Source organism: Impatiens glandulifera, chromosome 1 (assembly GCF_907164915.1).
Source record: "Impatiens glandulifera chromosome 1, dImpGla2.1, whole genome shotgun sequence".
Classification (NCBI taxonomy): domain Eukaryota; kingdom Viridiplantae; phylum Streptophyta; class Magnoliopsida; order Ericales; family Balsaminaceae; genus Impatiens; species Impatiens glandulifera.
The window spans coordinates 67,040,186-67,067,326 of NC_061862.1; the positions used below are offsets into that span (position 1 = coordinate 67,040,186).

A 27,141-nucleotide genomic window follows, 5' to 3' on the forward strand; every position below is an offset into this window, starting at 1 on the left:
GAAATTCAAACAAGTTCATATTTGAAATCACTCTAAAAAAATTTCAAAATGATTAGATTCCTCCGTTACAATTTTAACTTTTACAAATTTGTCATTATCTAAATTTTCATTTAGTTGTTTGGATTTTATAAATATAATTTTATATTTTTTACAAATATTTTTGTTTTTATATCTCTTTCTTTAAATTAATGTGAATTAATTATTTATAAAAAATAATATATTTGAGAGAAGGTGAAATTTTGAGAGCTTGTTTGATTTTGAGTTTTGTAAAAAAAATATAAAAATATTGTTTAATATAAAACATGGGTTATTTTAGATGTGTTTAAAATAAAGTAACAATATTTTTATATTATTTTTTTTTTTTTTTTAAATATTAACTTTTATTAAAAAGAACACAAGATGCGTTCAAATGTTACAAAAGGAAAGTAAAAAACAAAACAATAAATAATAAAACAATATAATAATTTTAAATGTCAACAAGATCATAAAATTCTCATCTCGTACAAGCCCCTCTCTTTCAAATTGAGGCATACAAGCCTCTCTCTTTCAAATTGAGGTGAACACATGTAACATAAATTCTTTGAGACGCTCGTATCTATAATTTTTCTCTTCAAAAACTCTTATATTTCTTTCTTTTCCTATTGTCCACCACATGATGATGGGAATTGATTTCCAGTTTTCCGTAATATTTTAATAAATAAATTAATTGATTTGTTAATATCAAACAAACTCTTAAGGAGACAATTTTTTTTTTTTGGTCAACTAAGAGACACTCTATTTCATACATTAATAATTCAACATATTTTATAAATTTTCAAATAACATTCTTGTTTGAATTTGGGTTATTTATTTGCTAAAAAAGTATAAAATGTGTTAATAATTAGTGAAAAATGTTCCTATTTAATGGAAAATTAATTAAAAAAAAAAAGATGTTTTTAGTATTTTTGTTAATAATTTAATTGATGAATAAACCTAAGTAACATTATCATAACTAGACAAACACTCTAATTGAATGTGAACAAAACATAACAACAATCTTTTCACTAACTGTCCCTTACTTACTGGGCCAACCAACCAATATTCAATTCTCACCCCATAAACTATAAGAGACTATATCCCTTCCCATGAGACAAAACCTCAACCATATCCCTCGTGACCTCAACCAGATTTCCGGAACCAAAGGCGACCACGGTTCTCTTGTTATATAGCAATCAAGACACTTGTTTGATCAGAGCCAGTTCTTTCAGTATCATCATTTGTAAAAGGCTAATTCATAAACATCACTTATCCTCCTCCTCAGAGTCTGATTCTGCAAACATGGTTTTTGGCTGCGTAGATGCATAAGCAGGAGCGATGAATTTTGGGTCTTTCTCTGCCACTTCTGCGAACTTCAAAATAGCTTCTCTTGGATCTTCGTCCATCCATGTCTCCTTTATTAAGCCACCTTGCTGCAACCACGACAGTTCTTCAAAAATATAGTTAAACACAATCTTTTTAACATGAAAATTTGTAATATATAAGAAGAACATTACCTTGAGAAGATACTGAGTTAATAAACTTCCTTGAGTAGTCCCAACTCTACCGCCGTGGCCAGGTCCCGTTATGGGAAGTTCGGGTTTATGAGACTTGAGAGGATCTTTTAGCATTTTCTCTCTTTGACGCTTTCGACTTGGTTCATCTCTAAATAAAGGTAGTGCATGTGGGTTGTGGATGACTGGTTGAATCTGGAAATCATCCATGGATATCTTCCTTGGGGCACGTGCAACACAAACCAGAGCTCCTCTCTCGCTAATAGTTGGATCGTAAAGTACATGAGTTCCTCCTTGGCTTTTATCTCCAGATGTCGTGAAGATCTTCCCAAACATTTGATAGAAAAACATTTAAAATCAAACTCATACATACTACAAACAAATCAGTGTTGAATACTGACTTGAATAAGTTAAAGTGATGGAAAAGTAAATGTTGAATTAACCAAATGAATATAAATTTTAACTACTTTCTTGAATATAAATTTTAACTACTTTATTGAACGTTGATTTGATAAAATGTAAAACTAATATATGGAAAGTCGGTCAAAACTATTTACCCTTATAGAAATGTAAATTGATTCATTTTTGTATTCTGGATACTCTCTTATGGTATTTAGCCAGATTTTTAGCTTAATGCATTTTGAGCTGAATCTAAATAATTAAGTGACTTTAAATAAGTGTTATCAAACCAACTTAATTCAAATAAACATTAATCATTTAAATTAAGTGATAAGTTGTGTTACCAAACACGTTACTATATGAGTCAATAAAATAAAATAATTGACTAAGTTCACCTGATTTAGCTTTGGATGCCAGGCACATTGAACGACGCTGCAAGTAGGTGATATTCCGATTCTTGACACAAGTTCAAGTTTTGTTCGATCGAAAAAGCACAACAAACTGCCAGTTGCATTACCCTTTTCTATTGAGGTGCCAGTCAAGAAGAGTTGCTCATCGGGACTAAATGTGACATTTGTTTGCGCATAATGGTTAGGAAGATCCTCAAAAACTTTAAGTGCCTCCTTCATTTTGCGTAAATCCCATACCTGCAGTTTGTTGCATATGATTATTTTAAATATTTAACAAAATATATGCAAAGGTTATATAAAAAGCATCAACCATAAACTTTTGATTACTTTAAGGGTTTTGTCGACGCTTCTCGACAATAGATGTCGGCCATCGCTAGAGAACTTGAGTCCAGTGATATCATCTGAATGGCCTTTTTCAACATATATGTCTGGCCTACTTCCCCAACCTGGCTTCAGATTCCATACCTATGAAGTATGAACCATTTCCAAATGTCATTTAATATTCAAATCATTTTCTGGTTAATAATTTTTGGCAGGAACAGAGGTAAAAATTGCTCAAGCACCTGTATGGAGCCATCACCTATACCACCAGCGATACTATTTCCTTCTCGATCCCAAGTACATGTTGTAACATGAACCCTTCCGGGCCTCGCAAGTTTTGGTTTGATCACCTGCCAACAATTTGTGCTAACTTCATCAGGCTTCCATTAGAACTGATTAGTTTCTTATGTGTTTGGGATCATGATAAATGAAAGATTATGGAGGACCAAGGGCTTGTTTGATGTTTTTTATTTTGATTCATCATCAATCACTTCTTTCCAATCAAATCATCAACTAATATATCAAAGTATCCTTATTTGATTCATTATGACATTTTAAAATATTAACAGCTAGGATATTTTAGTCATTATAAAATATTAACTCCTTACAACATATCACACAGGTATCCATTTTATAGACTCGTTATTGAAATGATATTGGAAGTAAATTTTGTGTAATGGAATAGGCAATGAATGGTGGGATATTTGTGTTGGGCCTTATGAATCCATTAGAAACATTCATTAAAAGGAGAGCAGCTGAACTTGCATCTGTTGCCAGGGCATAATAAAGGGGCTACAGAGGGTTTATGGCACTGCTTGGGAAAATGAGCAACAATTTAAAGCCTATAATCATTTCAAAGACTAGATTTGTGAAGGAAACGTTTCATAAGTGTAATGGATGTAGTTTTATCAGTCAATCATTCTGTTTTATTGGAAGTTGCTCCTTGTTTTACTTCTTAATATGAATGAATCAAAGGATGGTCAATCATGTAGCCTACTTAGAATGTAAGGAAGAAGTTCAACTTGCCCACTTTTCAATATGATTGATATCTTCTCTTATTTCCCTCGATGAATATTTCATTGGTTCTGATAGCGTAATGTTTATCTACTGGATTATGCAATCCACTTTTCCATCCTTTTCTGAATCTAAAATCTTGTTATTGTTTTACGCTTCCAAAATATATATAACTGACCGTTTACTACTTAATTTCCAAGGAGTTTTTTACTCATGTGGTGTCCAATGTGTCGAAAAGGAAACTAAAATATCTGTGTTAATTTCTTCTGTTTAAGAAAGGGCGGATATCAAAACATGGCATACTTTTAAGGGTGGATATAAGAGAATCATACTTTTTAAGGAAAATTTTTAAAATCCGCCCATACTTGAAGGGACAATATATGGTTAGCCCTAAGTATTATATATCACGTGTTAATAATGACTATCTATTAGCAAAAAAGTTGACAGTTATACAAATGTGAGTAACATATCAATCATTATAAGACAGACCGGAATCAATTTAACATCAGAAAGCACCATACAAAAGAGTATATTAAGCAAGAAAACAAGAAGCACAAACCTGTTTTTGACTTGTAAAGTCATTAACGTCCCATATACGAAGTGAGCCATCCTCTGAAGATGTTAAGATAGTCTCCTTAGTGGTAGGATGCCACTCCCCACATGTAAGTCCAGTTATGTGGCCCTTGGTGTTCTTAAGATCTCGGATATACATATCTCCTTTGACAAACTCTCCCAATGTAAGTCCATCACGATCATAAATCTGAAATAGCAACAATTAGAATAAAATCTTCTAACTTGAATTGAATTTGCAAACACAAAATATCACACTTGATATCCTAATTACCTTAGCTTGAGCAGATCCAGTCACGCACAAAAATCTATCTGCAGTTGGGCTCCAGCTGAGGGTACGTACTTGGTGGCCTTCAGATGGTTCAAGCTGCCTGAAGGACTGCAATCGGGCATTCATTCCTTGGAAATCAAACATGCGGACAGAGTAATCATAGCTACCTGTAAGGACCCGAGATCCGGAATGATCAATAGCAAGTGTAGAAACAACCTGCATAATAATGGTAAAGAATGTTCACTCACTATGAGAAATACAATTTTGAAAGCATTCTAGGTCGGTCATCCTGTAATTCTCAAGATAAAATATAAAAGACAATACCTTAGTGTGACCCTTCAAGACAATCTCATTACTGAGTGGAATTCTATAGGACTGCTCTTCAATATCTGAATCCTCCTCCTCCTCTTCTTCTTCATCATCCGGCATAATGCCAGATGTAGGAGGACGTGGCGGTCCAATCATTTCATCCCCATCTTCAAATATGGTCAGGGGAGGAGGCGGCGGTCCAACCAGCAGATCATCTTCATCAGCTGTCTCCAGCAGAAGCGACTGTCTGGGAGGCCCAATCTTCACTCCATTAAATTCAGCTGGCGGTCTAGATGGTCCGATGATAACACCGCCACCACCACCCGCGCTAGTAGCAGTAGTGTTGCGAGAGCTAGGGGTTTTTTTGTGGGAATCAATCCAAACCTTGGACGAAGAGGATAGGGAAGGGAAATCGCTCCGGCCGCTTGACTGGTCATCCTTGAAGATGGTGGTGGCGGCGGCGGTAGAGGAGGAAGCACGGCGCGTGGCATTGTGAATAGCTTCGAGGGGTTTTGCGGCTTTCGATTGCTTGCCGAAAGAGAGAGGAAATTGAGATCGAGCCCCGTCGTATATCTCTGCTTCATCATCCATTTTCAAACTTCAATCACAGATTCTCACCACAATAACTGCAAGTTATACTACAAGGCATTCAATTTCTAAGCTCTATTTATTTCTTTGTTTTGCTCAAAAATTTCTAAAAGCTAAATCCACAATTGAAGGAAACAAAAAGACTGTCTAATTGCATCTAATCAACACGAACGAATCAAAAAAGCTCGAAGCTTTACATTAACTGAAAAACATAAATTCAAAGATTTTAAGGAACTAACTAACTGTCTAAGACTAAACAGCCATGAATTCAACCAATTTATGTTGGAATTTTTAGGGTCACTTGTATAATAAATAATTGTGCATGTGTCATATTTAATATAAGCCAAAATAATGTGATCTAATGTGAAATTAAGTTTATGGCTTATGGGTGTATTTGTCATGAAAATAAAGTGAGGATACCTAAGTGACATTTCTAATTTTATGAAGAGGCTAAATTAGAAATTGTCAAACTATAATAACTAACTTATTGTTGGTTATATGTAACGGTAATGGTCCCCATTTGAAGTAATGTCAATTCTCCTTTGCGTCCCCATCAACAGAGAGAGAAATCGATTGACTTACTCATCAGATGGAAGAACCATTCCATATAAGGAAAGTTTAAGGAAAGAATCATTTAATGCATGCAAAGTTTAAGGAAGGAGAAGATTCACAATTCATGCGATTAATTAAGGTACGCTTCCGCAGCATTCAAGATTTTAATTTCTCACATATTAAATTAGGATCTAATTAGGATAATTCTAACAATTGGTATAGAGCCATCCTAATTTAATTATGTGGAAAAAAAAATTATATCGGCGTAGATATATAGGCATGAAATTTATAGGCATGCAATTCATAATAAAAATAAAAGCATGTTATTAGGAATATATATATATATATATATATATTAATTTGGTATAAAGATATAAAGATTTATCAATTTATAAATATTTAGATTCTCTGGTTTTGTTAAGTTCCTAGATCTTTAAGTTTCTGTAAAGAGGAACAGTTATATATTAATTAATATCATATGATGTTATCATGAAGATTGATGGGAAGAGATATTTGAATTCTCTCATAATTAAGATTCCTCTTCGGTTTAGGGATATTTAGATTCTCAGTAATCATAAATATATATATATATATGCATGAATTTATAGATAATTTCATGTTTTCGGATTATATATATTGGTTTTGATAATTTCAAAGACATAATATTAAGGTTATAGATAATTTCATATTTTCGGATTATATATATTGGTTTTGAGAATTTCAAATATAATATTAGGAATATATATTGATTTTGATAATTTCAATAAATTATGATGAGAATATATATATATTTGAAAATTTCAATCGGATATATATAGATGAATAGATTAAGGGATATTTGAATTTTACGATAATTAAGATGATAAAATCCCTAAAATTGAATATTTGAATTTTCTCTTTACGGAATATATGGATATATTGATTTTTGATAATATCGAATAATTGAGTAAAAAATATATATATATATATATATATATATATATATATATAAAGATTTATTGATAGTTAGATTATGGTTTAGATTTTCTCGTTAAAGGGTTAAAGGGAGAAATTCTCTGTTTTAAATTGACCGTGTTTAGATTTTCTTGTTAAACGGTTTAGATTTTCTTGTTAAACGGTTTAGATTTTCTCGTTAAAGGGGTTAAAGGGAGAAATTCTTTGTTTTAAATTGACCGTGTTTTAAATTGACGGTTGATATTTGTTGTTAAGGGATTAAATAATATATAATATATATTATAAATCAAAGAGAATTAAGGAATAATGTTTAAGGGTATATATATATATATAAATTAATATATAATAAAATTTTAATATATCCTTTATTTTAGGATTAAAAGATTAAGGTTAATGATTATTAATAAATTAATTAATAATTGGATTTAGGCGAATATTTGAAATTTGGTCAAATAAATCTTGAAGATTTATTATTTAATTTAATTAATATAAGATATTACAAATTTCAAATTCAAGAGGTAAAATTTGGCTTACTGTATAATTTTATTTTTTATAATAAAATAAATTATATGTTTCTTTGGAAAATCATATATTGTTGATTTGGATTATACAATAATATAACATTTAAATTCAAATTAATGATATTATTGTTCATTATTTGGATTGTATTGATTGATACAAATAATCACCAAAGTGACAATGTTTGTTGAAATAAATTCAAGACAATTTTGAATGGTAGTATTGTGTAATTCATGTGATTATATTATTTGGCCCAAAGGCTGATAATTAATTGACAGAATTGCATTAATACTTGTGATGATAAATATGTAATAATTATAAAGTTTTATTCATGTGAATAATTAATCGATCCAAAGATAGATTGATTATTTGACATGTCTTATTATTAATGTTTGATCATTACACCAAAATACTAATAGCAATTAATATTACTGTCCAAAGACTTGATATTAATGTTGCATTAAGTATTTTGAGATGGGATAAATCATTATTTGAATTTAATTGTTACTTAAGTTTATAAATGTGAGCAATTATTTTATTAAATATTCTAAGTGATTAAGGGCTATAATTTTTATTATGTCAAGTTAAAGATAGTTTTTTTTTAGACGAGACTATAATATATTTTTGAGGATATTGAGTTTGAGGGAGAAATGATTGTGTCTTTAAAAATGATTTATATCAATAATTCCTATTGTGGAATACTTGATTTATATCTCAAGTGTTTTTTGACATTTATAAGGATTTTATTGATATTGAGGATAATGTTCAAAAATCAAGAGTAACAAGACAATATGATCAAACTCATTAAGTACAAACTCAACAACCTCAAAATCAAGTGTCTTTATTATGACAATCCAATTTAATTGAATTACTTTTAAGAACAATTTATGGTACCCGTTACATATTTTGATATGGAGCTTCACCATAGTAGATGTTAAGGGGTTTTTAATAGAGACATTGAAAAAACAATTTGGTGCAATGAAAATACTTTGTGTCGAGAGACCAAATTAATATGGTTTGCAAATTAAAGAAATTCATCTATAGACTTAAAGAAACATCTCGTTAGTGATACCACAAATTTTACAAAATAATAATTCTCTCTTTTGGTTTTGAGGTGAATTTAATTGATTATTTGTGTATCACATGTTCAGTGGGAGTAAACGTCTATTTATGGTTTTATTATGGGTGACATTTTGTTTGTCACAAATTTTGCTTGACATCAAGTAGCCAATACTTACGAGATATTTGAAAAGAACAAAAAATTAAATGCTCACATATAGAAAGTCGGAAAGTCTTGAGATCATTAAGTATTCTGACTCCGATCTTACGGGATGCCAAAACAATATAAAATTCAATTTAGGTTATATTTTTCGCTAGTTGGTTTTGTCGTTTTAAAGAAGTGTCAAACAAATACTTATGGCATCATCCACTATTGTAGTGAAATTTATGACATGTTACCAGGCATCAAATTAAGTGATATTGACATCAAGTTTATTGTTATGAAAGAAATGATACAAAGTGAATAGATTTCTATAAAATATTTATGTACAAACTCTATGGTTATGAACCTCTTGGCAATAGGTTTATCACCTAATGTCTTTCATAAAAATATGGCTCGTATGAGTGTCGTAGAGATCAATAATCTCTAACTTCAGTGGAAGTTTGTAGTTTGGTTGTCTTTCAACTTAGTTATTTTATAGATATTTATGAGGTTTTTTATTCTGATCAAAAATTAAGTATTATTCAGTTCATTACACTTTGTATAATTATGTTTAAAGTATGATCTCACAAAAGTCAAGTAGGATCAGTTGAAAATGGACATGAAAAGATCACCTTGCATGAAATTTTCATTCCTCACATTCATGATATGATTTTTAAATTAATTGTATTGATTTATGTGATCATTGTTGGGTCTAGTTGTGCTTAAATACAACGACGAGCTCTTTGGTCCTATATTGATATAATTAATTGATAAAATTGTTTATACAACATATGATTAAGATGGCATAAAACTTCAGGCGCATTATGGTTGATACATTTATTTTTTGTACATACGTGACCCAGTGGGAGATTGTTGGAATTTTTAGGGTCACTTGTATAATAAATAATTGTGCATGTGTCATATTTAATATAAGCCAAAATAATGTGATCTAATGTGAAATTAAGTTTATGGCTTATGGGTGTATTTGTCATGAAAATAAAGTGAGGATACCTAAGTGACATTTCTAATTTTATGAAGGGGCTAAATTAGAAATTGTCAAACTATAATAACTAACTTATTGTTGGTTACATGTAACGGTAATGGTCCCCATTTGAAGTAATGTCAATTCTCCTTTGCGTCCCCATCAACAGAGAGAGAAATCGATTGACTTACTCATCAGATGGAAGAACCATTCCATATAAGGAAAGTTTAAGGAAAGAATCATTCAATGCATGCAAAGTTTAAGGAAGGAGAAGATTCACAATTCATGCGATTAATTAAGGTACGCTTCCGCAGCATTTAAGATTTTAATTTCTCACATATTAAATTAGGATCTAATTAGGATAATTCTAACAATTTAAGGAGAAAAAATAGCTAAAATTTCAAGATACCCAAATGAAAAGCAGTTCAAAGAAACTGAGAAAGAGGAGACCCATTGACGTTATTGATTCCAAGATGACAAATTCGTGAATGGGGAAACAAGAAAGTAGCGAAACTGGGTTTAGCTGTAGAACCCTAAAAGCTTACATGAACAGTAAAATCAACCAACATGGATACAAACCTGTGAATCGCAGGAGGCAATGAAGAATCGTAATCTCCTTTCAGATTTCAAACAAGTCGAAGAGACTAGGTTCACTGTCGCTCGAACATTAAACCCTCATTAAATGCAAATTACACTAGTTTATCACTTATCACGATAAATTGAGGGAAAATTAAATAAGATTATTATATAACAATTATATGTAAAACAAAATACAATAAAAAAAATAATAATATATATAACATTATTATTATATCTTAATTTTTTTCAATATATTATATAAATTTATTAATAAAAATATTTTTTTTATTTTTTTATCTTATATATATATATATATTATTTTAATAAAAAATATTTATTTTTTAATTTGTTTTTTAATATATAATAATTATATAATGGTACATACTTATTTATTTAATTTTATATATAAATATTTATATTATATTTAACTATTTTTTATATTTTAAAAAAAAAATACTAAATAGATATATTTTTTATTTATATATATATATTTTATTTTGAATATATATATATATATATATATTATGATTTAATAGGTTAAATTTTTATTTATACGTAAATATAAAAAAAAATAATAAATATATAATTAATGAGCATATAAATTATATTATTATGAATGTCACGCAATTATTAAATTTATGTACATAAATTTAAATTAAACATTATTATTATTATTATATATTTATTTATTTTTTATAAAAAAATAATAATAGTTAGATCGGTACTTTACTTTAATTTAAGTATATTTAGAATTGTAAATTTTTGTTGGTTAATAATTTTTTTTATTTAAATTTTTTTTGTTAATATAATTAAATATTATTTAATTCTCTTATTAATCATTTCACTTAATTTAATAATTAAATATTTTATAGTTAAATAAATATATTTTATCATTATATATTAATATTCTATAAAAAAAAATTATCAAAAAATTTATTATTTTCAAAATCACGACTAAAAATAAGCTAAGATTTTTTTATATAGCTTGATTTTACTTTTTACATTTTTCTTACTAAAAGTACATTTATGAAAATGAATGTGGAAAAAAAAAATGAATGTGACTTCTGCTCGATCTCCTCGAAATCCTGCCACTGGGAAGTTGGCTTTCCGCAGACATTGGTGATGGGAGATTCAAAGAGGGCCGCTATGACATCGATGGATAGACTCGGTTTATTTGAGGATGTTATAATAAGTTTCATTCATGGTGAAAATGAAGAGCTGGTAGGAGAAAAGTGAGAGGATTAATTATCACCGGAATAATGGAGAATCATATCATATCATCATATGGAGATTGGAGAGGACATGAATAATTAATGGAGAATCTGTTGCTTAATTATAATCAAATGTATCAGACACATATATAGACTCCATCAACAACAGATTGCATTTTCTTCACCCGCTCCAGTCCATTTTTCCCTGATCGATGCATCATCATCATATCCAGCAACCAAAGGCATGCATGCAACACGTACGCGAAAGGGCACACCCTTTCTCTTTTCATATTAGCCTGCTCTTTCCTTTCTCCCTGAGGTCATTAGTTGCAGCCAAGCCAATTGAGGCTTTCTTTAGAGGATTGCAGCTGGATTAAATCAGTCAAGACAAAATTCCAGGAAACCATAGATCTGTCACCCATGACATGACATGACATGACATGACATGAAGAAGCCTCTATTTAACCCAGCTTTGCTAAATAAAAATAAAATGAAACAGAGACTCCAGAGCCACTGCACCAAAGGTGCTTTTGTTATGTAAAACAATCATCAAGCATATATATGAGGTCTACTTCGCCGCACAATCTAAAAAAAATGATAAATGAATGAAGCTCCTAAGATTCCCTACATCTTTCCCAATTTTCTTCGGCCAGACTCCCGAACCGCCCGTGACCCGATTCGACCCGCGTCCAGGCTATGTGCCAACGGCCAAGTTTATTTTTTGATTTCTTGTTATGTTTTGCTCTTATTTAATTTAAATGCCTTAATTAAATTTTAAAAGGAAATCAAATATATATATATAATTTTATAAAAATAAAATATATAACTATATAATATATTATAGTATATGATTATCAAATATATTAATATATAAAATATATAATTATATGATTATATATATATATATATATATATATATATGATAATATGTATAATTAATTATATATAATAATAATAATAAATAATAAATAATAAAATGATTGTTTTCTAATAAAAAACATAAAAATAATTTGTGTATTAATGTTTGATTTCTTTTAAGGGTACCATTCCGCGAGTTTCGTCACTCGTCTAAAGTTACTAGCATTTTTATTTTTTTAGATTTAGGACCCATGACATAAACGCGTGTTCTATGAACAAAATGATACAAACTAGACACATGTTTAGCATTTGATTACCTTTAGACGCATGTTCTAAAATTGGATAAATAAATAATATGTAAATTAATATTATTTTAAATTGTCAAAAGTTTAAAATAGAGACTATAATGTGACAGGCACGTGAGACATACTATGAGAGCCTTTTCTAATTTGTAACCAAGCATCAGACCAAGAACAGAATCTCTAAAATGCGTTTTAATGCGCAAAACACTTTTCTTTCCTAATTTCTCGAGTAGCAAATTAGGTGGCGACTCTAAAAAGTCAAAGCTAGTTTAAATCAATGTTTTTAAATGCACTATAATCAAGTCTACAATTTTTGTTTCTCGTCTCACTCAAGACTCAAGAGTAAGGTGAGTTATGGGTGCGACTATCGAGTAACGAAAACTCATTCTTATGAAGGGTGATTTTTAGCGTTACAACTTTTATGGCGACACTATTGGGGACATTGGATGCTTAACTTGAAATAAATTTTTGGTCAATCATAAGAATAATATATTACACCTTCAACAAAATTCTAAAAAGTAAAAAAAAAAAAAATCCAAAAGACAAAAATAATAAATAAAGGCGAAAAAGGGTACATCACCCAACTTCGCATTTTTATGTGCATTAGTTCTAATCTTGGGTACATCCCCTTTGTTTTGAGGTAGTACACGATGTGCGTTGTGCGATGTCATCTGTACACCTATAGTATTACCTGAAAAGATTAGTCAATGAGGAATAACGATCTGTTCCAAATTTGAGTGATGGTGCGAGAGGATGAACCTAGGTACACGAGATTGACCCTTCTTCCCGATGAAGAGGTCCCTTTCGAGAGATATGCATCGTGGGGATGAGGAAAAATTCCCAATTGAGACGACACTTCCTCTTGTTGGCGATTTTTTATGCTCTCTGACCGAGATGAGTGGACTCTCTCTTATGATTTCTCCATAGAAACAAATCCTAGTTACGATTCCCAAGACTTAGCCATTTGTCGTTATGAATGGTCAAGCCACGTCGATAGCCTTTATGTGCCTACTATACTTATGTAAATACGTGTATGCATTATAGTTGAGATAGGTGACCACAAGTACGTTCTGGCTTTTGAAAAGAAAAATAATAATGTTTACTTGTCTTTGGTGTTTTTTTGTAAGTAGGTCTATAATCGATGCCACAAAGCTAGTCATTCAGACCGCCCATCGCAAGTATTGTGGGCTTCACCACGATATTTTCAAGTTAAGAGAAATATCACCCTTTGAGGAATTGACTTAATCATAAAGGTCATGATCAACCACAAGTTATATGTCTTTTACTCTTTTGAGAGGAATAACATGAAGACGATCTCGACAAGAAAGAGATTTGACCTTTGTAGGTAAGTTTCTACAAGAGGCAAGCCAAGGCAAATGAAGAAGGTGAAAGACCAAAAAGACAATAAAGGAAGGAGCTTAAAGAACACTTGATTTTCTTATCCATTGAACATAAAACCTTTCTTATATTTTGTAAAAACATCATGCGCATTTGTAAGACGAGAACGATGGGTGAAAGTTTGTAACAAATCATCTTACATTAAAACAATGAGTTGGAAAATGTGCGCCTATTTCCTCTTAGAACACGTACATGCATAAATGATGACAAGGGTTGTCATATGACTAGTGTGAGTTCTTTTCAAAACCAACCTTCTAGATCTATATGTTCTTCACGATGAACTAAAAACGAGATCCATTAGTTGAAATCATCACAAAAGTCGCATAGTTTATTAGGCTTCACATGCACAACATTTGTATTGCATATAGGCATTGAAGGGTCATCACTCCATAAGATGCGTTCGTGACATTTCGACTTTCCCTTGATTCGAGACAAGGATGATCATGTCATCTGGACAAAGTCATTTTTTGATCCACACAATGATCATGAGAAATGCAAGGACGAGAGTGTAAATCGTTTCTTCAAAGTTCTATACATTGGTATGCTCAATATGATGGAAGTAAGCCCGTTTTAACCTTTTGAAAAATCTTTAAATTCATTCAAGAAAAATGAGTAACTAAAAAAGTTAACCATATGATAATGGAGCAATATAGTGTGGATATACAAGCATGTAAAAAATGTTATATCAATGTAAATATCGAGAGATGATGCACTTTATTAATGGGAGGCCTATTATAGTTTAATGGAGCTTGTCAAGCTACTATATGTATAAACAATGACATATCGAAGCAACTTAGGTATGTGAAGATGTTAAGGACGAATACGTAATTTAGGATGATCACGCTTATTCATCAACCTCCAATGTTGGACATGATCTTTTGGTCATAACTCATGACTTTAGATCCATATAGCTCGGTTGACGATCAAATACAAGGACGAGAATATACATCACTCTTCAATATTGTATACACTGGTACACTCAACAAAATTGAACTGGCCTCAACCCTTTTAAAGAATCTATGATTACATTCAAACAAAAGGAGTAGTTAGATCAACCAACCATGTAAATTGAGCAATCATTGTGGATAAGCAAACATGTGAATGCTAACTCGGTATGGAAAACAAGAATGATGCACTCCATCAATGTGAAGCTTATTATAGTTTTGACATGGCCCTATCGAAATCTTCACACGACATCTCAGAGAAGCTCGAGCAAGTGTTGATGTTCAATATAAATCTGAAGTCGACAATAATTATGTTTATTCATTGGTATTAACTAAACCATGATCTCTCAATCATAAGCAATAACATTAGGTCCTAAGACCATGACTACAACTTAGACTCCAGGACGATTCTTGTTAGAAATAATCCTAACGTCTACTCAAGCTAGTGAGTCAGACATTCAAGGTAAATCACGGAAGACGATGAAGTACCTTCCGAAAAATCTAAGCATAAAATTAGGACATGATCTCTATATCATAAGCAATGGCTCTAGGTCCCAAGATCACGACTAAAGTTCAGACTCAAGAATGATGCTCATGGAAGAAGAAACTCAATGTCTATTTGAACTAGTGAGTCAAACATTCAAGGTAGATCACAAGAGACAATGAAGGATCTCTCGGACAACTTGATGACAAAATCTCTTCTTATACTTGATTGATGGTACATTTGGTGGTCTAAAAATGACATGAATGAAGAATTTAAAGACGAACCCTTCGTAGGATTACATTTACATATACATGCATTAACATCATTTACATTGAAAATATGTGCCTCAACAAACATAAAAAAAATGATAATAACATCAACAAAATTAAACTTTAATTTTTACACTAAGCGCACTAAAAAAGATGATAAATGAAAATATCTAAAAAGAAAAAAGAAAAAAGAAAAGAAAAGAATCAAAATAATAAATGGTAATAAAACCATAGTTTTCATGCTAAGTGATTTTCTAATAAAATGAAATCATAGTTCATACACTATGACATCTTCAAAATAAAAAATAAAAACACAAACAAAATGAAAAAAAATTATTCAAGTTATCACGAACTACGTCAATGACCTGATTCTTTTCCATAAATTACGTAGACAACCTATTCACTAGGCTCAGTCATAATCGTCATTTCTCTTTGTAAAAAAACAAATAAGACGACATTCTTGATTAAAAAAAATCTTATGTTAAGACTAGGGATATTTTTCGGAAAACACGAATAAAAGATCCAACCAAAAAAAATAAAATAAAAAAGATTCGATGAAAGATGTTTATCCTTGATAACGCATTCTAAGTCATAAAAATACAAAAAAGATGCGATGTAAAACGCCTACCACCGATAGCGCATTCTAAGTCATCTAAACATAAGAGAGAAAAAAAGATGCGATGTAAGACACATATCAGTGATAACGTATTCTAAATCATTAAATAAAAGAAGAAGGAAAAAAGAGATGCGATGTAAGACGTGTATCTTTGATAACGCGTTGTAATCAATCTTAAAATAAAAAAGCAATGGTCACAAACATAAACCATTTGCCGCAAATAACGTATTTTAAACCATTCAAAAAATAAATAAAAAAGGAAACATAGTTCACACTAAAGACATTCCAAAAAATGAAAAACGAAAAAAAAGAATAAAACCCTAGTTCACACTAGGGGCATCTCCAAAATAAAACTAACACTTTTGCACCTTAACTACGTTTCGACCTAATTCCTCTATCAAGAGGATACATAGGCAGTCTTTGTCTTGAGACCCGATTGTGACTATTCGTTTTCTAAAAAATAATGTTAAGAAAGGTTACCAAGATTCCTCTCTAAAAAAAGAAAGAAAAAAAATTGAAATTAGAAAACAAGTACGAGTCGAGATGGGAGTGTCCTCTTATACGATCGTTTCAAAAGGAACTCGATAATTTTCTAAATGGTTCGAGCAAAGGATATCTGATTGCATCGTTTCGTGTAATCGCGACTAATTATAAAAAAATAAAAGGGAATCTCGTGAAAAAAATCATAGTCTAAGTTCAAATCACGTGAATAAAGAACATTGTTCCGCCCTAAAAGAAAAAAAATGTTTTAAAAAATGGGAGATGACTCGAAACTCTAGGCTTGAAAAAAAAATAATAATAAATGAACCAAAGTAACTATCAAGGTTGATGCATTGAAATCATAACTGCGTGTTCATTTAGACTCTTGTGTTTTATTGCCTAAAAGCAAAAACGCGAGTGTATAGATTCTATCAGATATTCCCATATTGCTAAAAAAGAAAGAAAAAAAGCTTTCCTAATGGTTAAGATTTTGAAATCATCACGTAGTGCTCACCCAGACTCTTGTTTTATTGCTAAAAACAAGAGCATATGTGTATCAATTCTATCATATATACCAGGTCAATACAAAATAAAACAAAAAATCTACTCCCTCCGTCCCATTCAAAGCTTTACGGTTATTGTTTTCACGTTTATTAAGAAATAATGTATTATATGTGTAGTGGGTAGTTGGAATGTGTAAGAAAAGATAAAAAAGACTATAATACCCCTAAGTCTTGTATGCTTATAAAAAGTAAATAAAAGTAATTAACTTCTTTAATTAAAATCAGATTGCTACAGTGCTGTTTACAAAAAATGATTAGTGAGGGAAATTTACAACAATACAATATTTCCCTCTAACTTTTACATCAAAATTTACAACAGTACAATATTTCTCTCCTTCTACAATGCTTTAAATACTCCATTACAAGGCATTTACTACACATTCAACCACCAAAACAATGTCAAATAAAAAACCTAACATTAGTGATGATCAAAGAAATTTCGTTGCATAGTATATTCTTGAGAGTTGCATTAATGGTGCACCACAGCTCACAGTCACAGAGGCAGCAAGAAAGTTCGACTACAGTCGTCAAACAATCAGTGATATATGGAAGACAACAATGATCCAAATTCAATCAGGTAATCCCATCAATTTCATCAATAGAAAAAGAGTTTATTCACAATAAAAAAGAATAACATTTGATCCAGAAAAACTAAAATAAGTTCAAGTATCAAAAAGAGGAACATTTAGAAGCATAACCAAGGAGATGGAGGTGAGCAAAATTACTGTTGGGAGGTGGTTCAAAGAGGAACTACTCAAGGCTCATACAAATGCAATCAAGTCAACATTAACTGACAAAATAGGTACAATAGACTGAAGTTTAACCTATTATCATTAAAGGTTGATAATGATAAAAAAATCATAAGTTCAAAAGTATGCAACTAACAGTTCATATTGATGAGAAGTGATTCAATCTTACAAGAACCAATGAGAGATACTATCTTGTCCCTGGGGAAGAAGAACCATATAGGACTTGTCAAAGTAAAAGATTCATAACCAAGGTTATGTTCCTTTGTGTAGTAGCAAGGCTCGTATATGGGATTAATGGTGAGTGCTTGTTTGATGGTAAAATTTGGATATTTTCATTCATACAATATGTACCAGCTCAAAAAAATTCAAAAAATAGGCCAACAAGTACAATGGAAATAAAAGCACTAAAATCAGTCACTAGAGAAATCACAAAATAATGTTTGACTAACAAGGTAACAAATTTTAACCCTCTTAAACATTAAATGTCATCATAGAGTAGTTATAACAAGTCTCCAAAATAAGACTGTAATGATAACAGTCTTATTTGGTGATATTATTATAGGTTATCCCAACAATAAAGGTTAAATGTCCAAATTTTGCAAGTAAGGATATCACAATTCAACAAGAAAATGCTAGACCTCACATAAAAGATAATGATCCAGAATTTAGACATGTTGCCAGTAGTGATGGGTTTAACATTCATCTTGAATTTCAACCACCAAATAACCCAGACACTATCATTAATGATTTGGGATGGTTTAGAGCATTACAATCATTACTTGTTAAAACATCATCATATATTGTTGGTGCATTGCTAAAGGTAGTGGAATCAAGCTTTGAGGATTTATCACACACAACATTGAACTTTGTTTTTCTAAGCCTACAAGGATGCATGATGGAAATACTCAAGGAAAAAGGGCATAACAACTACAAGACCCCACATATGAAAAAAGAAGTTCAGCTCAAGGCATGCACTTTACCACATGTTCTAGTAGTGGATAAGTACTTAATGAAGGAGTATATAGACTACTTGGTGGAATTAAATGAAGTTGATGAACTTGAGGAGTTGATAACAGAGATAAATTAACTAGAAGGAGACTATTGAAGGTTGCATAGGTAAGTGTTTGTGTTGAAGGGAAGAATATGTCAGTTTTGTGTTGGTGGAAAGAATAGGTCAGTTTTTGTGTTAAAGGGAAGAATATGTCAGTTTTTGTATGTTTACTACTACTAAACATCTCCATAGTAGGGAGTTTGTTTATGTAGTAAACATGGCCTAACTTCTGATGTAATTAAGGGTTCCAACTGTTAAAAATTGATCATCATAGAGTATTTGAAGCCTAAGTCTCCTAACATTTCAATATGTGGTGACTAAATGCTTTAATTTTTATAATTTCAGTCAAATTTAAGTAACCATAGATCTATTAACTTTCATCGCCAAAAATAAAAACAAAAATAATAACACTTATTGGAATTCAGGAAGTGTCATCGCAAGAGGGCAGAGAATAACAAGCATAGCCAAAAACCTGACTCTCCTCTCCATTTCAGCCTCCGTCTCGTTCTTTGTCTTCCCGGCCTCCAGCGACAACGTTTCGGCCACCAAGGTGTCCGCTGACGATGAAAATAGGCTTTCGAACCCTTTTAGAGTCGAATCTGGTCACACCGACTCCCAAAAATCCGGCATCGATTCAGGGACCCATGAATCCTTTAGAAAATCTACTAATTCCAGCCCATTTCTATCAGGAGAATCGGAAAATGGGAAGGACATAATCGGATAGAGAGGCAAGATGTGGAGGGTCGACTATTGTGAGAAGAGAGAGACATCGACGAGAGAAGAGAGACATAGAGAGGTAGAGAATATGATCAGGGTTTCATAATGGAAGAATCTAGAGAATTTTAATTGAGTGGACGAGTTATAAGGTATAGAGTTGTGTATGATTAGTGTGTGTTAATTGAGTGACATATAGTGTAATATAAGTAAAAAGTGGGGATAGTTGTAATAAGTAAGTAGGGACCATACTTTTCATTTTTGGAAAGGTAAGCTTTGAGTGGGATGCCCAAAATGGCAAAGTGTAAAGTTTTGAATGGGACAGAGGGAGTATAATAATACTCAAAGTGGATGAGACATTGAAATCACCACTCAATGCTATTTAGACTCACGTCTTGATATGCCTCAAAAGCAACACGAGTGTACCGATTATGTCAAATAGTACCCGAGTACAATAAGAGCTCTTTAAAGTCGAGAATGACAAAGATTCTCTCGAATAAAAAAATGTAATAAAGGAAGCGGGACAAAATTCCAAAGCACATGGCGCAAAGCAGAATCTTGATTAAGATGTCATAAATGATGCTTGGGCAGAAAATTCTCTTTAACTTTTTTTCAAAATAATCGTGAGAACATGGATTCAAGTGCATTATTGATGACCTTCGTGTCGAACGAAAATATAAGGAAAATCGGCCTCCTTTTGAGATAGTCCAAAATCGACACTCGAAGTTAGATTCCTAACATGTTTGGATCCGGGATTCGTTTTAAAACAAGAGAGAGATCAAGGCACGTTTCAACTTGCAATAAAAAAGTGAAAAATCCTAGACAAGTGCTAGGGGAATTTTCCACCCAAAAAAAGAAAAAAAAAAGTGAAAAACAAAACCTATACAAGTGCTAAGGTAATTTTCCAAAAAAAAACTCAAGTCATGCACTAAAGGCATTTTCCAAAATAAATGAAGCGTCGAAGTGTTCAAAATGAACAAAAAAGAAAACCCCCGAGTCATGCACTAGGAGAATTTTCTAAAAAACAAAACAAAAAAACCCCAAGACATGTACTAAGGGTATTTTCTAAAAAAAATATCGAAGTCTTTAAATAAAAAAGAGAAACCCGAAACCATGATGAAAAGTGCTTTCTTGAAAGAAAAAAAAAGTGGTGACGACCTGAAAATTTAAAAATTCCATAACAAAATAATGAAACAATCTGAGACAATCTCCTTAAGATTATACCCTTCAGGTTCCCTATTTCTAGACCTTCGTGAGATCAATATGTCAACAAACATTGAAAGATGTCTTTGCATAGAAGCGCCCCACCGAGGCATGAAGTAGTTACAAATATTAAACAGTAAGTCGCTCATTGTGCAAATGATGCAACCCAAACCACTCTTGTGTGGTCAGGCGTCTAGCTCTCCAAACTACGCAATCACAAGACCGGTAAAATTGTTCATTTGTCAATCTACCAAGCTGATGCAAACCTCTAGCTATCTCACGAATTCTGTCACGTAACTCAGACTAATTAAACACGTACACTTAGACTAATTAGATACGCACTCGGGACTAGGATTGTGAGGTTAATATGATATAGTCGCCCATCTGAGGAAGGACGCCAACCCTTTAGCTATCTACATAGCTGGTCTACGGACTATAGTGACGTACGATTAATGTATTTGGTTTTCCACTTGATTCGAAAGACGATGAAAATCCCTTGGCTATTTCATGCAGCTTGTCTATGGATTATAGTAGTATGAAATTAAGTATGTGTAAGATGTCCACTCGCACAAAGGTGCAAAACTCTTCAGTTATCTCGCATAGCTGGTATTCGGACCATAAAAGCTTGAGATCAATAAACCATGTTCAACAATCCGTAGAATAATGAAAACATTTTGACTATCTCACATAGTAGGTCTTCGGACCATAATAACTTGAGATTAATACATCATTTTCATCAGTTTGAAGGATGATACAAAACCTCATGCAATGTTTCGTAATGTCTCGACATTCATGCCCGGATGAGACACTTACGTCACCAATCAACACATTGTCCAGAGTTAAAATCCAATCCTACCACGTTTCACAAATGAAGCAAGACGAACATCCTTCAACTAAATCCTCCGACAAGGTAACCAACGTGTAACAAAATCGGGTAACATCGATCATGTGATCGTTAGGTTTTATCTATACACAATTTAATAATAATTAAAAATAATTTCAAGTAAATTATAAATTAGGTTGGTCGCAAATATGGTGTCTATTGTGTCAAACTTGGACATGCATTTTCTAAAACATAGTCTCAATTTTCAAACTTTGTCCAAGAGGGACATTCTATAAACACCTTAATTCTACACCATAATTATATAATGTTTATATACTAAATGGTTTTAAAATAAAGTATATATATCCATTAATGTTGGTTTCTTGTGTTTGTTTTTTCAAATGAAGAAAAAGAAGAATAACACATCAAACAAGGCCCAAATATAATAAAGCACCAAAACCCCAAATAACAAATAAATAGGGCCCAAGCGCAGAAGGCATACCCATACTAAGGATGGAAATTTGAAATTGCCCCATGTTAACTAAATCGAATTGCCCCGTTTGAGGCCGTTTTTCTCCGGTTTGACCAATAGTTGACCGGGGATGGGTCAAGGATGATATTTGTGTCCCCCGCCCTAAACGACCATGATTTCACTCTAATTATGCCCCGAACACTAAAAACATGATGAAATATATAAAATCACTAATATATTTATTTATTCATTATATTTTATAAGAGTTTTAAGTTTTTTCTATATAATAATATAAAGTTATATTATATTAAAAAATTTGTTTATATAATTTGATTATATAAAAAAAATTATTTATTATTAAGAATATACTATAAACGGTGCCGTGGGGATTTCCTCGAAACCGAATGGAGCAGGGATGGTAGTAAAAAAAATCTCCGAAGTAAAAACAGAACGGGGATGATAAATGCATTTCCCAGTTCACACCACAAACCGCCTCATTGCCATCCCTAACCCATACCTCTTTCCTCTTCTTTACCCGTTCTAGTCCATTTTTCTCTTTCTTCCCTGATGCATCAGATCGCAACCAAAGGCAATCGACATGAGCCTCTTTGGGAAACTCCAACCTATGAAATGCCCAAACGCATGCAACACGTGAAAGGCACACCCTTTCTCTTTTCATACTGGCTTGCACTTTCCTTTCTTCCCAAGGTCATTCGTTGCAGCCAATAAAGGCTTTCTTTAAAGGATTGTAGCTTCAGATCCGTTGGATCAAATTAGTCCAAACAAAAAATCCCAAGAAATCATAGATCTATCACCCTTGAAGAAGCTTGAAGAAATAAAATAATAAGTTTTTTTATTTCTAAATATTGTTTAACAAAGTTGTTATGATTTGAATAAATTTGTTAGGGAGTTAATTAACTGTCAAGTGTTTGTTAAGGTAGTTAATTCAATGCATTAGTTATTTTAGTATTGATTAGTTAGATTAATTAACTTTCATTCCAACATTATAACGAATATATGTCTAAAGACTTATTTAGACTAGAGATAATAGTTTATTACTCATTTTGTAATTGAGACAATATAAATAAGGGCAGAATAATGAGAAATCCCCTATTCGGGTCATTTTCACTTTTCTCAAATTTTCCATTCTTGTCATCTCTTTCACTATCAAATCTCTAGCTATAGATTTTATTAAATCTATCTCCGATCGATTTGTTCATGGTATCAGAGCGAATATAGGCGAAGAAAAGACGATCTACCGATTCTATCAAAGTAAGACATGGTTTATGGATCTTCAGATAATAATGTAAGTTCTGAACCTCAACTTCCAGAAATTCTAGTATAATTGTATACTACTCTTAGGCCGATGGTTTTAGAGTTAAATCTCGTACACCAAATATGACTCAAATCCCTAACCCTAACACCTAGAATCCAAACTAGAACCCTAACCAAACAATTACAAAAATGAAATACAATAATGATCCTCTTCTTATACATCAACAGATCATCCATGCCTAAATATTACCTCGGTCATTCTTATTGGAAGGGAAACTTATTTCGAATGGAGTCTAAGTATTAGGTTTGCTCTTCAAGCAAAAATTAAGATAGGCTTTATTGATGGTTCATATCTAGAACTAAAAGATCAAGAAGATGCAAACTAATGGGGTATTGTTGATGACTTAGTTAGGGTCTAGATTATGAATACGATATAGGCAAGAATTGGAAGAAGATTTCAATTCAAGAAAACCAATCGTGATCTGTGACTTGAGATCAAGTCCATATATGAAGAAAATAAAGGTCTGATGAGGTACAACCTTCAAAAGAATAATTTTTGTCCAACAAGGTGACCTTTTCTTAGAAGAATACTATTCTAATGTGAGATTGTTGTGGGATGAGATGATGGGCTTAAAACCTCTAAAAAGATGCAGATGTAAAGGAATTCGACTTAATTGTGATGGATGCTTTCTTGAAGCAGAAATACTTCAAGACGATGAAGAACTTAAGCTTCTTCAATTTCTGATGGGGCTTGATGATAAATACGAGTATGTCAAAGATAAAATGCTCATGCAAGATCCATGGTTAGACGTTTATAAATCATTTACAATGTTTTAGAATGTCGAAAAGAGGACCAAACATAAAAGGCCTTTTCAAGAATCTGCAATGGTAATAAAAGAAGAAGGTGAAAGAGTTTATCATCCTCCAAACAAGACTAAGAGTGCAAGCTACACTCACCATGGAGGCAAAGGTCACATGAAGGATGACTACTTTAAGTTGATTGGATATCCACAATGGTCGAAACAACCAAAAGATAATGCGATCAAAAAAGACCATCAACTTCTGTTCATGCCACTGCAGACAAAGATGATTTCCAGGAACTTTCCATTGATGAATACAAGACGTATAAATAGTTCTTGAAGAACATGAGAGATGTCAAGAACAAGGCAAATGGATCTTCTTCATCTGTAGATAAGTTTCCTAACTATATTCTTAATTCATTTGAATATGATTTCAGCATTAATGAATAAACAAACATATCAGATATGTGGCTTATTGATTCAGAAGAATTTTTTCATATATGCAATAATAGGAATGCATTTTCATATATAAGACAACTTGATAAACTTAGAATTATGTACTTAGCTGATGGATCAAGTAGGAACATAACTGAAATAGGAACTGTTAAACTTCTTGATTAAAGATGCATTATATGTACCGTCTTTTAGATATTGCTTAATTGTAGTTTCAAAACTTACAAAGAATAACAAAATGAACTGCATTTTCTCAAAATCTAATTGTTATATGCAGGACCTTGAGACAAGGTTCAAAATCAATTTGGGAAAGAGAATGGGGAATCTGTACTTCATTGAAGACAGTCCAATTTTTAATAAAAATCTATAGTTCATTGTTCTTTAAATGTTGTTTCTGATTCATTTCTTTTACACAAACGATGATGACATCCTGCTTTAAATGTTCTAAAATGTGTATTTCCTATTGTTATGAATAAAACTTTTCATTGTTCAACTTGTCCTGTTGCTAAAATACAAAGAGTTCCTTTTGTTCAAAGCGTTTCTAAAACATCAAAGATTTTTGAACTTATTCATATTGACATTTGGGGTCCATATCGAAAGGAATCAATCCTTAACACACATTTCATGCTTACTATTGTTGATGATTACTCTCGATGTACTTGAATTTTTTTTATGACAAGTAAAGTATTTGTGTTTGAAAAACTTCATAATTTTTTTATGTTGGTTAAAAATCAATATGACATAATTATTAAAACAATTAGATCAGACAATGAAACTGAGTTTTTTAATGAAAAATGTTCTGAAATGTTTAATTTCTTAGGAATTATTCATCAAACAACTTGTGTTTACTCACCTCAACAAAATGGTGTTGCAGAGAGAAAATACAAGCATTTACTTTAAGTTGCAAGGTCATTAATGATTTATTCTAATTTAGATTTTAAATTTTGTCCTTATTCATTATTGGCTGCAACTCATCTAATAAATAGAATTCTCACTAATATCTTAAATGGGAAAACTCCAATTGAAATATTATCAGAAAAAAAAAACAGATTATAACTATTTTAAAGTTTTTGGTTGTTTGTGTTATTCTGCAAATGTTTATCCAAACAAATCAAAGTTTTCAAAAAGAGCCAATAAATGTGTTTTCATTGGATATCTTTTAAACAAAAAAAGGATATACATTTTATGATATTGAAACAGGAAATGTTAGCATTTCAAGAGATGTTATTTTTCATGAAGATATTTTTCCATTTTTTGATAAAATTATCCAAAACAAAAAAATTTACAAAGAAACAAATCTTCTAATTTTCCATATTTCTTTGAAACAGAATTAGATAATTTAGATTATGATAATGATTTAGAAAATGTTCAAAATGAAATTTCAGAACATCAAATTTTGAATTCTAATTTGAACCCTAATTGAATACAAGTGAAGGGATAACTTCTGCTTCTTAAGATGAACATGAAGTTAATCATTCACCTGTCCAAGATGAAATAAAATACGTGTCTCAAAAAAGTTCAAGATTTATATAAACAACCTGTTTGGATGAAAGATTATATTGTAAGTCAAGTTGAGACAAATGCAAATAAAAAATAAAGTTATTTACCACCATCATTTCTATTTGTATCAACTTGCAACAATGAAGAATATATTGAATTCTTGGGCAACATTGATCAGTTTGTTGAACCAACTCCATACAAACAGACAATTTTAAATCCAGATTGGATTAAAGCTATGGATGATGAATTTATTGCTCTTCATAAAAATAATACTTGGGTTATAACTTCTTAAAGGAAAAACAATAGGTTGTAGATGATTTTAAAATAAAATTAAATGTTGATGGCAGTATTGATAAATGTAAAGCTAGACTAGTTGCAATGGGGTATAACCAAAAAGATGGAATTGATTTTCATTAGGTATATGCCCCTGTAGCTAACAATTCGACTATTCGACTACTTCTTTCTTTAACAACTGCTAAGAAATGACATTTACATCAAATATATGTAAATAATGCTTTCTTGCATGGCTTAGTTGAAGAAGATTTATGTATGAAAGTTCTAGAAGGTTTAAAAGGAACACTACCAAAACAAGTGTATAAATTAAACAAAAGCATATATGGATTGAAACAATCGTCTAGACAATGACATTTTCAAATTTGTAACATCCTTACTAATAGTGATTTTAAAAAATCTGAGAATGACCATTGTTTATTCATAAAAAATGACGGATCTAATATTGTTTGTTTGCTTATTTATGTTGATGATATCCTATTAGCAT

The 27,141-nt window shown here is 31.3% G+C and overlaps 1 protein-coding gene across 1 annotated transcript; it reads right to left on the reverse strand.

The window, feature by feature from the left end:
• Positions 1–1,006: 1,006 nt before the first annotated feature.
• LOC124918773 (WD repeat-containing protein 70-like) lies at positions 1,007–10,312 on the reverse strand. Its single transcript, XM_047458816.1, has 9 exons — positions 10,199–10,312; positions 4,839–5,449; positions 4,518–4,730; positions 4,233–4,433; positions 2,902–3,009; positions 2,666–2,803; positions 2,324–2,575; positions 1,533–1,853; positions 1,007–1,448 (listed from the first exon to the last, which is right to left on the reverse strand). Exons 2-9 carry the CDS (start codon positions 5,412–5,414, stop codon positions 1,281–1,283), a joined length of 1,977 nt encoding a protein of 658 aa, XP_047314772.1. The 5' UTR covers positions 5,415–5,449; positions 10,199–10,312; the 3' UTR covers positions 1,007–1,280.
• Positions 10,313–27,141: the final 16,829 nt, after the last annotated feature.

What these genes read in the sequence shown, in the direction of transcription:
- LOC124918773 (XM_047458816.1), bottom strand. Translation starts at nt 5,414, where the DNA reads ATGGATGATGAAGCAGAGATATACGACGGGGCTCGATCTCAATTTCCT. An exon ending in ACTTTACAAGTCAAAAACAG is followed by an intron (nt 3,010 to 4,232) that starts GTTTGTGCTTCT and finishes AATTGTTGGCAG; the next exon opens with GTGATCAAACCAAAACTTGC. An exon ending in GCGTCGACAAAACCCTTAAA is followed by an intron (nt 2,576 to 2,665) that starts GTAATCAAAAGT and finishes AACAAACTGCAG; the next exon opens with GTATGGGATTTACGCAAAAT.